The 15433-nt window shown below is 38.2% G+C and overlaps 1 protein-coding gene across 2 annotated transcripts in view; it reads left to right on the top strand.

The window, feature by feature from the left end:
- The window catches only part of npr1a (natriuretic peptide receptor 1a), a 118976-nt gene that overhangs the window by 60514 nt on the left and 43029 nt on the right, over nt 1-15433 (top strand). For both annotated transcript variants that reach the window (XM_079879452.1, XM_079879451.1), the window contains exon 5: nt 8721-8856. In XM_079879452.1, coding sequence (XP_079735578.1) covers nt 8721-8856 — 136 coding nt within the window. The remainder of the gene's footprint in view (nt 1-8720; nt 8857-15433) is intronic.

Here is a 15433-nt window from a genome sequence, read left to right as displayed (position 1 = left end):
ACGTGTGTGCAAAAGAGTAAGTACAATTGTCTACAATTTGCACAACATCTAAATGCACATGGCTTGTTCATCAAAACTGATGAGCTGACTCTCAGTGAAATAATACAAACTCTTCACAACTTCTAAACATTCTTTCATCGTGTGAGCCTCCACATGCAAAATGATCCATTCAGTTGTCAAAATCTGTCAGACATGCATGTATATTCCATAAATACCTATGACATGGAATATTTGTAATGTCTGCTGAATTGACAAATGGTCTGCCATTGTTGTGAAATAGGAATCAAAATCTAACCAATCAACCAAACAAGTTTGGAAGCATACAGTAGGCTATATGGAGTTTGCCCAGCACAATCACTGGCATTTTTGAACATGCAGGAACATCTAAATCCCTAAACAGCAATAGCAGTTTGTTTTTGTAGAAATGTGTTACATATAAACTGAAAATACACAGTTGCTTGTCGTGGAAGAGCAATAGGAAGATGTGTAAGAATATGTGGTGTTAGGGAAAGACATACTGTAATAAAATATGTAAAAATGAAAGAGCAATTGTGAATTTTAAGTTTACATGTACCACATTACAACAAATATGTGCTGTATAAATAAAAATGTTCAGTCCCACTTTATATTAGGTGTCTTTAACTACAATGTACTAACATTTACAGTAAATTAATAATTTGATACAATGCACTTATTGTATACATGTTTTTACATTGCACACCTAAATAACCTAACCTGCATGTTATTACAAATAATACAAATAGAATTACACTGTTGACTACTCCCTTACCCTTTAAACCACCCCATACAACAAAGCCTATCCCTAACCTTGCCCATATCCCACCTCAATAGCAGCAGAAGTGTTTTGCAATACAATATGAACACAATAAGTACACTGTATTTTTTATGTAAGTACATAATAGATAAGGACACCTAATATAAAGTGTGACCAAATGTCCATTTTCCTATTGAGTACTACAGTATTGACTTTTCCTAGTAATTTTTTTAGTGTGATACACAAGAGCATTCAACTAGACAAAACTGACATTCTTGTATAGTGTAAAAAACAGACATAAAATTTGTATTTAACAAATATATCCGTGGTGAAAAAACATCTAAACATTTTGACCAGTAACGGCTCACACAATGACAGAAATACTTTTTATGTTGGTGGCTTTGGCCAATTTACCGACACAAAAACTAGGTTTTGAAGCATGAATTAAATGTTTTGGGTGAGTTACTACATTTTGCAGACATGCAATAGAGTTCTGATGTTCCAGCAAACAGTTGTGACAATTGCACCTACAGTTTCAAGAATGTTAAGACTGTTTCGAAAAAAAAATTGCCAAAGCGATTGAGAAGAACTGTAATACAGGCCTGTTTTGAAGTGTTTTTGTTGGATCGTCAAAGAAACTGTGATGACACTAACCTGTGAATACTTACCAGTATTGAGTTCTGTTTATCACCAGAAAGTCTGAGAAAACCTATCTGTGAATACTTAGTTCTGTATTCTTATATTAAGACTGTGCTTATATTTACCTGTGAATACTCACCTCTTACCTGTACTAACTGCATACTATTCTGAATTTCTGTGAAATTTACCATACGTTTTGTCCATGCTCATCTCTTGCATTGCCTGTTTAATCCTGATTTTTCATATCAACCAAAAAATATACCGGGATAACCTGACATCTCTCGAGACTCCTCTGCTAGTTCGCTATTAATGATATGCTAAAGCCCGCCAGCACGTTGACATGATTGGTTACAAGGTAGTTTGTGATGTCAGAAACCGCAGCGATTTTAAACCGCGTTTTTGAGACTGTCTCTGGTTCACTGCAGTTTTAAGGAGAAAATACTCAGCAATGGTGTTGACTTATGAATTTGCACATGGTTTGTCTTAAAGCACATTAAAAACACCACATATAAACAACATTAAAAACTTGATTTTCACCACAGCGGGACTTCAATTTAAAAAAAAAATCCTCAGGAGAGGATCCCCAGACCGCTACAATTAGTGAGCTGCCACTGCTGCCTGTGTGTGTATTAAAAACATAGCCAAGACTTAATAGAAAACCTGGAAAGTGTTGCTGCTGTGATATGCTATACGCTCTGTGCACAGTCAAATTATTTTCTGAAGTCTAATAAGGTGTCTGCAACTCTTCTCACTGTTCTGTCGTCTGTCGTTCTAGTCTGTTAGCCTGATGCATCCATTCATTTCCCCAGGGCAGTGAGCTCATTTGGAAGGTTCCCTCTGCCCACAGCTCACATGTCTATCTCTCCAATTAGTTGTTCCTTTCACTACTGCCATATTACTATAGCCAAACACATTCTTTCTCTCTCTCATACTCTTTGGCTCTCTCTTTCTCTGTCCTTGTACTTCATTTGGTGTACTTCATCTCATGTTTCGCTGCCCATTTCATCATGGAAGGCCTAAATTCTCCATTAATACCTTCTTCCAAAGCATTGTTGAACAATTTCTAATTGGATGGCCCAGTTCACTGTGTGACTATCCATAGAAAAATCTCCAAAGGGAGATTCCTTTTTAGGGTATTTTATATACAGTACAATGAGGGTTCCCATGTAGAAACTTTTAACGGTGGGAACAAAGATTGCAGACATCCATCATAGGCGACAGAAACTGTTGAAATCTACTGGGAATTATGGGTAATGAAGGAAGGATTACTTGTGTCCATTGCTGTGGATAATAAATTGTGTCATTAGTAGTTCTTGTTAAGGCTATTACTATTTCTCATATTTTTTTTCAGAACCCCTAACCTTAAGTATTCCTTTTCAAATCATTTAGACTTGTGATTTTTGCATGTTGGTAAAACAAACAAAAAAACATAGTCACATGGGCCATATAGAGACTAGAATATAAAAAATAATTTGGAGTGGAAGCTTTTCACTTGAGCCAGTAAACAACCACCTAGAACACCCTAGCAACCGCATTGTAACCCTGGAAACCACTCAAAACATCCTGGAAACTGCAATGCAGCAACACCCAGGCAACCACCCAGAACACCCTGGTAACTGCCATGCAGCAACACCCAGGCAACCACCCAGAACATACTAGCAACTGCATAGCAACATCCAGGCCACCACCAAGAAAATCTTAGCAACTAGCACCCCTAACATTTACATTTGCAGAAAATGTTTATTTAAACATGCTGTAGAGTGGTCTCTCTTTTTGTAACTCTCACAGTCTGAATCTGTAATTGCTTTCAATCCTTTATTTTGACTCCGCAGTGTTTTTTTTTAGTATCTCTCAACCTGGTGACTGTTTGTTTTTTGTTTTTTTTGGTCTGGATCACATTTTTTCGACTAGTCCTCCCCCATCTCCCACGCTCTCAGTCCATTCAACCTTTTACCCAGAATTTGCATTTCATTGCACTGTTTTCTTTCTCTAGGACACTAGCAATCTCCTTTTCTCCTTCCATAATTTCCCGATCCGCCATCACCCACAGATGTTCTGTATTGATGAGTCTATGGTCTGTCTATAGTTGCTATGACAACCACACTTTTGTACATCTCTCTGCCTCCTTTTGCTTTTTGGAATACGTTCCCCTCCATTTCATTATGGTAAGGCAGAGCTCAAGAGTTTGCTAGAAACCATCTGGCTCTGCGCCACTGACTTCTACCTTGTTCTCTCTTAATTGCTGACAGTCTTATTATTAGTAAGGCGATAGTTACTTAAATTTGACTAGATTTTAGTAGTAAGTAAAACTGATCTCAGTTCAGCTGGAATTCTATCCAGTTCCACTTCAGAAATACATACCGTTTGATGATAATGGCATTGGGTGTATGGACGGTTTGTGAGGTGGACAGATGGCTGATGTTTGGCTGAAAATGCATCTCTCCCTTGCCTAAATTTAGCCAGTTTGTTATTTATGATCAGTTTTTTTATTGCCCTAGATATTTTAATTATCACAGAGGAAAATTATATTGCTCAATGGTTGTGGTGCGCACTGGTGCTTCAAGTATCAAATTCGTCACAAATATTTCTCTTAATTTGTTCTGGTGAAATAAAAATATACACAAATTTGTTAGGTCTTGGAAGAATTTTTTTACGAATATTCAAGTAACAGACGTATATTGGTAAATCTGGGCACAATTTGTGGACTGTTGTGTGGTGTTATTGTTAACTAAAACTAACCCTATTAAAAGTAATTTTCAGTAATGGAAATAAAGTTAAAACAAAGTAAAATAATATTTTTTTTAATTAAACCTTTAACTTAAAAATATTAAAAGCTGCCTTGACAATAATTGAAATAATTGTTAAATTGAAGTACTAAAATGACTAAAACTGAAATAAAAAGCTATATAAATATTTAAACAACAATAATAATAATAAATGACAAAAGCACATAACAAAATTACTAAAATGAAAATGTAAAAAATATCATTATAATAATAAGTACTATGACAGTACATGAATAATACAAAATAACGCTGCTGTTTAGATCTATTCTCAAGCTCTCGAGAAGACGTGAGAATACTGGAGTAAAGCGGGAGGCAAAGTCTCAATTTGTTTCTCAATATAATCTCATTGCTTTTTTGGGGGTCTCATAATGTATCTGCTGTCCCGTGTGTGCAGATCCTCTTTTCACTGCACCACATGGGAAAATAGTTCAGATTGGAGCAGGCAATTATTGGATCAGATTCTTATTCAAACAAATGCTAAATGCATAAATGTAAATACAGTGGTGATAAATGGCAGAGCAGACCTACATTTTGAATAATCACATGTCAGTGTGAGCTTTCTGAACAGTCTCTCATGCACATGTTCACATACCAACATTACAGCAGCTGATATATGTACATGTTTACCCAGTTAAATACCTGTCCCTAAAGACTGCTGGGAAACAGCGGTACTAAAACCGTTCAAGTCACTCACAAGATTCTCACACATGTGGGGTGGTTGTAATCATGACTGAGTGGCACGTAGGGGTAATAAAGCATGCCATTGTGTAATTTAGTGTCTTTGGTTGTGTTGCTCTCTGGTGTGTGTTTGTGTTCTCAGAGTGATGGGAAGTTGGTAACTCTAGCAGAAAACTTAATTAAAAAACACTACTTTTTTCATGCCGGTCATTCCTAAAAAAAAGGTTGTCAGATTTAGCTCACTTTTGAGTACCCAACATATAGTACAGAGACACAAGGTAGGTGGTATATATTGATATTCAGCAAGTTAATATCATCTGCAAATTACATCATCAATTGTACTAATGTTAATGACAAGACAGTTGATTGACATTATTGAAGTTTTACTGCAGTTTGAGAACAAAAGATTCTGTGTTTGTTATTTCATAACTGCATGCATACAGTATAAGTCTCTTATTCTCACCAATACTGCATTTATTTGATTAACAAAAAAAAACAGTAATATTTAGAAATATGATTACAATATAATATTATTACAATATAATAGTAATAACTGTTTTCTATATAATATATTTTAAAATGTAATGTATTCCTTTGATGGCAAAGCTTAATGTTCAGCAGTTTTTACTCCACTCCTTAGTGTCACGTGATCCAAGAAACATTTCTTATTAATGTTGAAAACAGTTGTGCTGCTTAATGTTTCTAGAAACCATGATACATTTGTTCAGGATTCTTTGATTTATAGAAACTTCAAAAGAACAGAATTTATTAAAAATATAAATATTTAGTATTTTTATATATATATGAAGAAAACATAAACTAAAACGTTTCTATGTGGTTGGTTCTGTTAGTTGTTGTTGGCATATAGTTGCTATCGTGTTCTAAGTGATTGCAAGCTGGTTGCTTACTGACTGTAAAAAGTTAATCCAACATTTTATTCAACACCTTCCAATTCATCATGTCTGTTTCACACTGCCTATGTTACCACCGTTTGCTAATTTCAATGTCAATTTTAATATCAACAGGTTACAGCCTTCGCGCGGCGAGCATGAGCCATGCAGTGCTACATACTGTACTGTAGCAAGAGTGTTCTAGATGTGCAGAAGACACGCGGAACTTACCAGAAAACATGCCAAAAGTACACTATAAACATTATATATCTGCAATATATAAATAAATGAAGTAACAAAAGTATGGAAAGAACTACTACCCTGTTACAAAAATACATCTTTTAGGCTTCATGCAAGCTAAACACACAGTGGCAAGAACAAAAACATATTTTATTTAATAAATATTACTAAATTCAGATGGTTTCAGCATTTTATATTCTGTACTTTTTGGGGTGTGGGTTCCGATTGTAACATGTATATTCTGTTTTAATTTAGTTTTCATTGTGTTCTGGTTCTGTTTGCCTGTTTGACCTAGTTCCCTTTCAGTCGCTCACGTTCGACGTAACGTCGACGTGACGACGTAATTGGGATCACAACGAGCCAATGAACGTTGGTGTGTGTAAATCGCGTCACGCACCCCGCCCCGCAGCGCAGGTATAAACAGGAAGCGGGGGCACTCACACATTGTCTTTCACTTCGGAGCCGAGCTTTTGGTTGACTTCTGAATCTACAAGACTGCCAAATAGAAAACTGAGAAGACTCTCGTCTGTGTTGGTGCGAGCATTGCAGCTCACAACTGCTGTTTTCACAGCATCTTTGTATGTGCGTGTGTGTCGGTTCAGGTGGGCGTTTCCCTGTGTTAATACTCAACGCGGCTACCCCTGGGTGCCTTAGCACAAGAGAGTTTTTCCTGTGTTTTTTATTTTCTTTTTTTTTTCTAAAAGAGCAACACAAGCGTGACCCTGCATCCTTTTCAGGATGTCATTCCGCTTGTGCGTTTCTGGATGCCGTCGTTCCCTGGCGCCAGAAGATGGCCACAGTAGTTGCCTCTCGTGTTTGGGCATTCAACACGCTGAGGCAGCTTTTGTGGATAGTTCATGTTCCCATTGCGGGAATATGACTATCACAGTGCTGAGATCGAGACTCACCTTCCTGAAGGGAGGTGCAGTGCCCTCACCTATGCCCCGATCTAGCGTCTATTCTGCCCCGCAGAATAGACCTACTTCTGTGCATGACCAGGGTGATCTGAGGATTACCGTGAGGGCTTCCCCGCCGAGACAACCTCCGCGGGCCCCTCACGCCTCACAAGTGCTGCTGCCATTGGAGCCCCTTAGTGAACATCTTGGTCCTTCTCCTGGACGACCAACCATTTCCTTTGTGGCTCCAGCTGATGACCAGATGTCAATCGCAGCATCGGAGGGGGAGCTTCAGTCCTCTGGAGATGAAGACTCGGCTGCGTTACCCCCCTCGGGGAGTGTAGCGTTGCCCGAGACCGATCCAGAATGGGCGGCTATGCTTTCCCGGGCCGCCGAGAAGGTCGGGCTTGCATGGAACCCTCCACCACGTCCCAAACCTTCTCGGTTGGACGATTGGTTTCTCGGGGCGGGCCGCACTGGTTCTCAGTGCGCCGCCCCGGTACCTTTCTTTCCGGAGGTGCATGAGGAGCTTTCTAGGACGTGGACGGCACCATATAGTGCCAGAGGCCGTCCTAGTGGCTCCTCTCCCCTTATCACCCTCGACGGCGGGGCAGCTAAGGGGTATGTGGATATACCCCCAGTGGAGCGGGTAGTTGGGATGCAATTGTGTCCAGCGTCCGCCTCCTCTTGGCGGGGTAATCCACGCCTCTCGTCCAAGGCCTGTAAGTTTTCGTCCGGTCTAACGGCGAAGGCTTACAAGGCCTGTGGACAGGCTGCTTCCGCCCTCCATGCCATGGCACTCTTGCAGGTCCACCAGGCCCAGGCGCTCATGGACATGAACAAGGGTGGTTCTGACCCAGAGCTCCTCCGGGAGCTCCGTGTGGCAACCGACCTCGCCCTCAGGGCGACGAAGGAAACTACACGTTCAGTCGGTCAGGCGATGTCCACCTTGGTGGTTCAGGAGCGCCACCTTTGGCTTTTGTGGCTTGGCTTTTGGCTTTTCTCCCTGGCTTTTCCATGTCCCGTTCGCGCTCTGCGTCTGTACGTGGATAGAACGCAAAGCCTCAGGACCTCAGATCAGCTCTTCGTCTGTTACAGAGGCCAGCAGAAGGGAAATGCTGTCTCCAAGCAGAGGATGGCCCACTGGATAGTGGATGCCATCGCCTTGGCTTATGAAGCCCAAGGTGTGCCCTGCCACTAGGGGTGTCACTTCTTCCTGGGTGCTGGCACACGGTGCCTCGCTGACAGACATCTGTAGAGCTGCGGGCTGGGCGACACCTAACACATTCGCTAGATTTTATAGCCTACGTGTTGAGCCTGTTTCTTCCTGTGTGCTCGCTTCAACTAGCCGGTAACATTGTGCCAATGTGCCAATTCATTGTCATTTAGATGTTACTTATATACGAGCACCATATTAACAAGTATGAAATAATTCTCACTGACTAACTCCTTATCGCCATTTTATAATTTATTTCCACTATCAAAAAAAATGATCTGTGTTGAAATGCACATGTTGGATCAGGAGAAACAGATTGTATTTCAACAGCACAAGAGGAATGTGTGATATTAAACAATGAACCAGAGTAACAGGAGAGTGACGGACAGCATTAGGAACGCTTCCAATTTCTTATAGCACACAGTCTCGTGTGGGTCATCGAATTACAATCTTGCGATGATGATATTTGAAGTTTACTTCAAAAATGCTATTAGTATGGTATCTAGAGAGCTGGTAATCTAATAAAAGTAATCAAATTTAAACTCCAATTATTTAGAGATTTAATGCTAGTATGTAATTTGTGCACTTCCTCTCTTCCAGATGAATCTGATTTCGGGATCATTTCACGATGGAGTCATGCTGTATTCTCGTGCCCTAAACGAGACTCTGGATCTGACGGGTGTGAGGCCCCCAGGGGACATGGTCAATAAGAGGATGTGGAATCGCACATACCATGGTCAGTTCTGCTCAAATTTACCTATAGTATCACATAGACAGATTTTGGGCTAAACGACAAAAGAGTCTGGTATACAATGCATCTTATTCTAAACAGAAAGAGACCATTTGACCTATACTGTATGTAAAGTGACAAACCACTTTTTCACTTTCGTTCACTCACTCTCAGACTAATGTTTTGTTTTGCTTTTTGTTTTGTGCTTTGTTTTTTGTTTTGTTTTGTTTTTGTTTTGTTTTAGATTTTTTGTTTTGTTATAGACTTTACTTTGTGTTTTGTTCTGTTTAATATCTAGTTTATATGGAAGCTTGTTTTCGCTGCAGAATAAAACATAAAAAGATAATTGCAACTTTTTTTGTTTTTAAGGAGACACATTTATGTCTAGAAGTCTAAATGCAATGTGCATAATGATTCAGCAATTTGTTCAATCTAAATGCATGAACCAACTAATCCAGAGATTCTTTCATTCTCAAAAGTGCTCATTTTATCAACCTAGTACTTTATAAATGTCAACCAATCAAGATTAGAGCTTGCCACGTTCAGTACGTTCTAGTTCTGTGAGCAGTATGAATCAGACAGTCAGTGAAATAACTGTGGGTGTAATCTCTAGGGCTGAGACTTGAAGTCACATATAGACAGCTTGTCCACACACTCACTCACACAATTTTCTTTAATGTTAAAGCTGTGATTAGTAATATTACAGCTTGTGTGTATCATTCTGCCGTTAAGACTGCAGGTGTAACAGCCCATGATTCACAGCACAAACTGCTCAATGGAAACTTTGTTTCTCATGTTTCAAAGAGGCATTCAGCAGAATAGATAGCATACTGTATGTAGATGAGCATGTTGCGTTTGGACATTCGGTTTGAATTCTACTCAACTGACCTGCTCAAACTTGTAAACCAGTAAGAGCACATTAAATGTCTTAATATTAATTGAATCTACCTTCTAAATGATTCCCCCCCAACCCCCACCCCGGTGCTTCAATACTCAGTGCAGTCACTTTGATCAACGTGGAGATTATTAGCACCTCAGAGTGAGCCGCATGGACATGTTCTGGTCCTGCAGGTGTCTTTATCTGTAGATCGCAGGTGTCTCATTCCCTCCAGAGCTGCAGCTCCAACATGATATTTCTTGGCAAGAGTGAGTTTGTTTAAAAAAAGCAAACAAAACTCTAATGAGGAAAGATAAATACCAATCGTTTTCACCAACTAACGACTGTGTCTTTTACCGTCTTCCCTCCCTTTCTCCCTTTTGTCTGCATGTGCTCATTAATAAGATGTTTAGTTTGCTCTGCAGCTTGAGTTCAATATCCCCTCAAGGGTCCATCCAGCAGCAGTCTAAGTACAGCACACATTGCCAATTGGCAATCCTACCCGTCTTTACAACAAGGTCCAACATCCACACTCAAGTCACACTCCAATCACAGAGCTGTATGCCTCAATGATAAGAGGAAGGTATTTAGAAAGTGAAATAGGCTTTAGAGGTAAACTGTGGCTCAGTTTAGACCCTTATAGTCGGTATTGTGAGTTTTATGGGTTTAGATCTTATATAACTTGTTAGCTTGCACATGTTCTTTTGCATGTGCGTGATAACAGGATACATAACACATCGATCCTGAGCCCACACACACATAAGAGCTGCTGTGCGTAATTGTTTGCAGCATGCAGCTGATGTGTCATTGTGTGTTCATATTTGTCTCTGTATGTTTTTTTGGCATAAGCTTGTTGAAACAGAATTGAAAAACGAAAATATTAAAACAGATGAAGGTGTGTTGGAATACTCTGCAGGACAGCGGCCCTCCAAGACCAGAGCTGAATAGCCTTGTTATAAACAAACTGACAATTAAAAGAAATGGAAGAGATAATGAATAAACAAACAAAGTTATTAATAATCGTTAATCTCGACTACAGCATCCACATTACCAGTTCAGTTTCTCTTTGATGGCATGTTCTATAGTGAAAGCTTTTGCCATCCTTGGGGATCCTTTCCACAAAAATGTCCAAGCTTGTCTCTTTGTTCTATGTTATGTAGATTTTTGTTTTAAAACTGAATTTTGATCTGTTTTAAAATACAGTAGGTAGTCAACCAAAATTAGGGGTGGGCGATATGGCAAAAATATCATATCACGATTTTTTTCAGGAAAATCACGATTCACGATTTTATCACGATTCTTTTTCATGATGGTTTTACTATTTTGCAAGTGACTGAGCATTACAGCCAAACTAATGTCCCTATTTTAAAAACAAAGCCTTAGGTAACAAAATATAAAATAAAAAAGAATGCCAGACATTTAGGCCAAAGTGGCGAAGATAAAAATCTTTGTCATTATTTTCTTTGTTATTAAAAATTAAGAACAATGATACACATTACGCATACACAACTTAATATACAAATTAAATAAACAGTGATATTGCGATCGTGAAATCGAACACCCCTAACCAAAATGCAAAGGGACGGTTTGCAACATTGCTCAGGGGTGCGTTTCCCGAAAGCCTCGTTAGCCAACTATGGTCGCAAGTTCCGTCGTTATCAGTATAGTTCAACGAGTCGGTGTTTCCCGAAACCATCGTTCCAACGAACATTCGCAAACAGCATCGCAGAGTTGTGTGGTTGGAACGACAGCTCTCGAGCTGTGGTTAGAAGCATAGTTTTTAGATTGCATGACATGTGGACTTAATAAATCCTTATCTTGAGCAAAATAAGCAAGATGACATTCAGTACAACCTGTGTCTTTTATTTAGAATACATACAAATGTCATTTAGCCTACGTCTTTGAGTTTGTCAAGAGATTTAAAGCACCGTTTCTGAAGAGTGCGCATGTGCGAAAGTGCTCTACTAAGTAAGAACGAGCCTATGAATGACTTATAACTGAGAAAAATTAGAAATAGTCCTCAGATGCCATGTCTGTAATTTATAGCAAAACATCTAGCGTTAATTCGATCTCAAACAGATGCATTAAAATAAGTTATTACTCCACCACGTGCGTGACGTCATGAACCAACGTGGTTGAACTACCACTTTGCGACAATACAGTTTTGGGAAACAGTCATGACTAGCTAGTTGATTTCTTCAACGACGCATCTTACTATGGTAGTTAAACAGCGAGTAACGTCGTTGTTCGGGAAACGCACCCCGGAAAGGCTGGAATTGTGACATTTTTACTTGTAAATGAAGATAAAATGATGAAATAAATTACTATGATGGCAGTGCATGTAGTGTGCTTTCTTTTGACTGTATAGTACTTTGTATTGGGAACAAGTGATAGTCTAGTTTTCTAACACATGGATTTATTTACTTTGTCAATATTATTTATAAATAAAACATTTGAATCTACATTTAATAATTCACAGATGTAGCCTATTTCAACATGTCACGCATATTCGTTATCGGTCCTTTTTTTACATGTTTTCCCGTACAACATTAACTTAACAGGGCCCGGTTTCCCAATAACACTCACTCTTAGCGTGCTAAGAGAGCTCGAAAGATATATCTTACCAAAGGTGTTTATGTTCCTAAGTGTGTTCCCCGAACTATACCTTAGGAAGCTGCTTAAGATATTCCTTCTTACGTGCGACGTTACCCGGCGCTGTCCGTGGCGATGCTGCTGAATGTTTTTATATCGATGGCTCGAGAATCAATTATTCTCTAGTGCAGGGGCTGTTTATGTGAGAAAGCGGAGTTCTTTATAAATGAAGCACTTCAGAAATAGTTGAAATTGCAATTTATTATGATTATTGGATATTATAAAAAATAATCCAAACTATAATAGCCTATAATAGCCTAGCCTACATATTTAAAAATTTTAACATATAGGCCTATTGCTGCCACAATAACCTTTTCAAAAATTTACGTGCCTTCTTCTCTTTCCCATTTTTGTTCGCTGAGGTGGAGCTGCGATGAAATATCGTTCTTGTAAACACTTTCCAGTATTTCAGTAATAAAAGTTTACATCTTGCGTACGGTGCTCGGCAGTGATCAAAAAGGATTTAAACCGTGAATTTTGAATCTCTTGTAAACTCAGAGGTGTGGATTCAGACGGCAATTAAATTACCACACGACCTGTTTGTCAAAAAACAGAAGGTAACTAAAATCACAGACTTACCCCTGTAAATTTTTTAAATACCGGACGAGCCCATGAGAAACAATATTAGCGTCCGAATATGACTTAACTGACAGTAGCCTATGCTTTCACTGGCCTTTAAAAGAGCGTTTTAATTAAATAAATAATATTGTATAATAATATAATTAAAATTCTAACAACAATCAGTGTAATGACAATTTTATTCTTTGCATGAAAACACTTGAATTAGCCTAATTTAATACTGTCTGGGTGTATTAAAACTTCAGAATAATATTCATATAGACCTGCAACAGTGATAAAGCTAAGAGTGGCCAGACCAACCTTACGAAAGTGTGACTTACAGAAGATATACTTAGCGAACGAACGTTTCGGGAATCGTGCCATAAGGTTAAGAGAGAGGTTAAGGAATAGGTTAAGAACTACTTAAGAGATAAGAACGCTTTGGGAAACCGGGCCCTGTTCATTAACTTAACATGCTAGTTACTACTAATAATGTATATAACTATATATAAAATATTTGGAAAAAACAAAAACAAATGAAAGAAAAATAAGATCCAGTGCACAAGCAAACCAAAGAACAAATGAATAACCAAATATTACACATAAAAAACTGAAAAATGATTAAGGATTGATCAATGGAAATACATAACGATTATTCAATTAACTTTGATGGAACTTTACTATTAATTAAATTGCATCTTAAATCTTAAAAAAGGCTTAAAAAAATTGTGTAGAAAGAACAAACAAATGAAAAGAAAAATAAGAACTAGTACACATGCTAACAAAAGAAAGAACAAACATATAAATAAATATTACAAAGAACAAACAAATGAAAGGAAAGTAGTGCACAAGCAAACAAAAGACAGAACAAATGTATAAACAAATATTAGAAAGAACAAATTAACTAATTCACAAATAAACAAAAGAAAAAACAAAAACAAAAACAAATTGAAAGAATTTGAAAAATGTGAATAAATGAAAGAATAAACAAACAAACAAGAAAAAGAAGCAACTAAAACAAAAGAAAGAACTGACAAACCAAACTAAAGAAAGTGGGGGGAAACAAATGAACAACAGATATTTGAAGGAGTATGCTGTATATTTTGTATCAGTGATAAACTATACAAACAACACAGTGATTCTTATTATATGTTTACGGTTTCTTTTTTTCCATTCAGACAGCCATTCTTCATGAATCTTTAGTCTTTATTAATCAAAACAACTTATAGTCCTTGCAGAAGAATAAATCTGTGGATGTAATGACTATACCCACTCTCACAATGAAACACAGTGGACTCCTCTGTTGTCATGAGAAAACAAAAGCATTATTGCTTATTCAGTCACTGATATGCGATTGAGAGAAATCCAGAAGTTCACAGGCGAATAACCTCATAATTCATTCTTTAATTCAGAATCCTATTTAAATTGTTTGTGACTGAATGATCCTCCCACTGCTGTTTGTTTGGGCCCAATATGTCCCCAATTTAAACGCAAATGCCGTCAAGCTTCTCAAATTGCCTGTTCTTCCTGTTCCCCTGTTCCAACTCTCCTCACGCCTTTTCACCTTTCGGCTCCATCTCTTTCTCCACCCTTCCATTTATCTGCCTGAAATACCCATTATCTTATCTCTCTCTGTCTCTCTCTCTCCCTCTGATGACCCACTATGCATAAATCCAATCTCACAATATTTACCACAGACAAATTCAATCACCCAGGCCTTTCTCCCTACTACATATCAATTCGTGAAGCAGAACACACCAGCACCCAAAACACCAATAACTCCTTCAGGGCACAGCTAAACACAAAATGAACATGCTATCTCTCTCTTTTGTTGCTTGTAAATAATGTTGGAACTCCTCAGAGAACTTTGTGACACTTTGTGGATGTGAAAATAAAATTTGTAGATACAATTTTACAAGTTACTCAAGGCTAATAAGATATCAAGTAGAACTTCCTTTAGCAACCCTAACATTGTGGAGGGGTTGCTAAAGTGTCATGAAACCCCCCTGTTTTAGCAATGTTCATTCACAAGTCGTTGTGTATAAGGTGGGAATAGGGGAGACGACAACCAATAAAACAGACCTCATTGTCCACTTTATTTTTCAACGTGGAAGTAAGGTGTTTTTTGTGAATGTGCGAGACTCTAATTTATTAGCCGCAATGGGGAAATAGCGAGAAGACTATATCAAACTGCAGTAAACTGTAAAACTGTCTGCGTTACAAACCAGCGAGTTTATATTTAAGACAATATTAAAATAATATGGTAAGAAATACTAGTTTGCAATATCAAGCAGCATAACTAGCTGTTTTGTACAGCTAAAAATAGCTGGAAGCGAATGACACCAGAAGCCAACCACATTAAAATTACAAATGGCCGTGCCCGTGATTACCTAAAAAATAAGGTGGATACAGACAAATTAATATTAAAATGTGAGCAGAAAAAAAAAACCCAGTGTTGTGAGTAACTTGATGTATTTTAAAAATATAACCCTATAA

This window comes from Squalius cephalus (genome assembly GCF_949319135.1).
Source record: "Squalius cephalus genome assembly, chromosome: 8".
NCBI classification, from domain to species: Eukaryota; Metazoa; Chordata; class Actinopteri; order Cypriniformes; family Leuciscidae; genus Squalius; species Squalius cephalus.
This window is presented reverse-complemented; position numbering and strand designations above follow the sequence as displayed.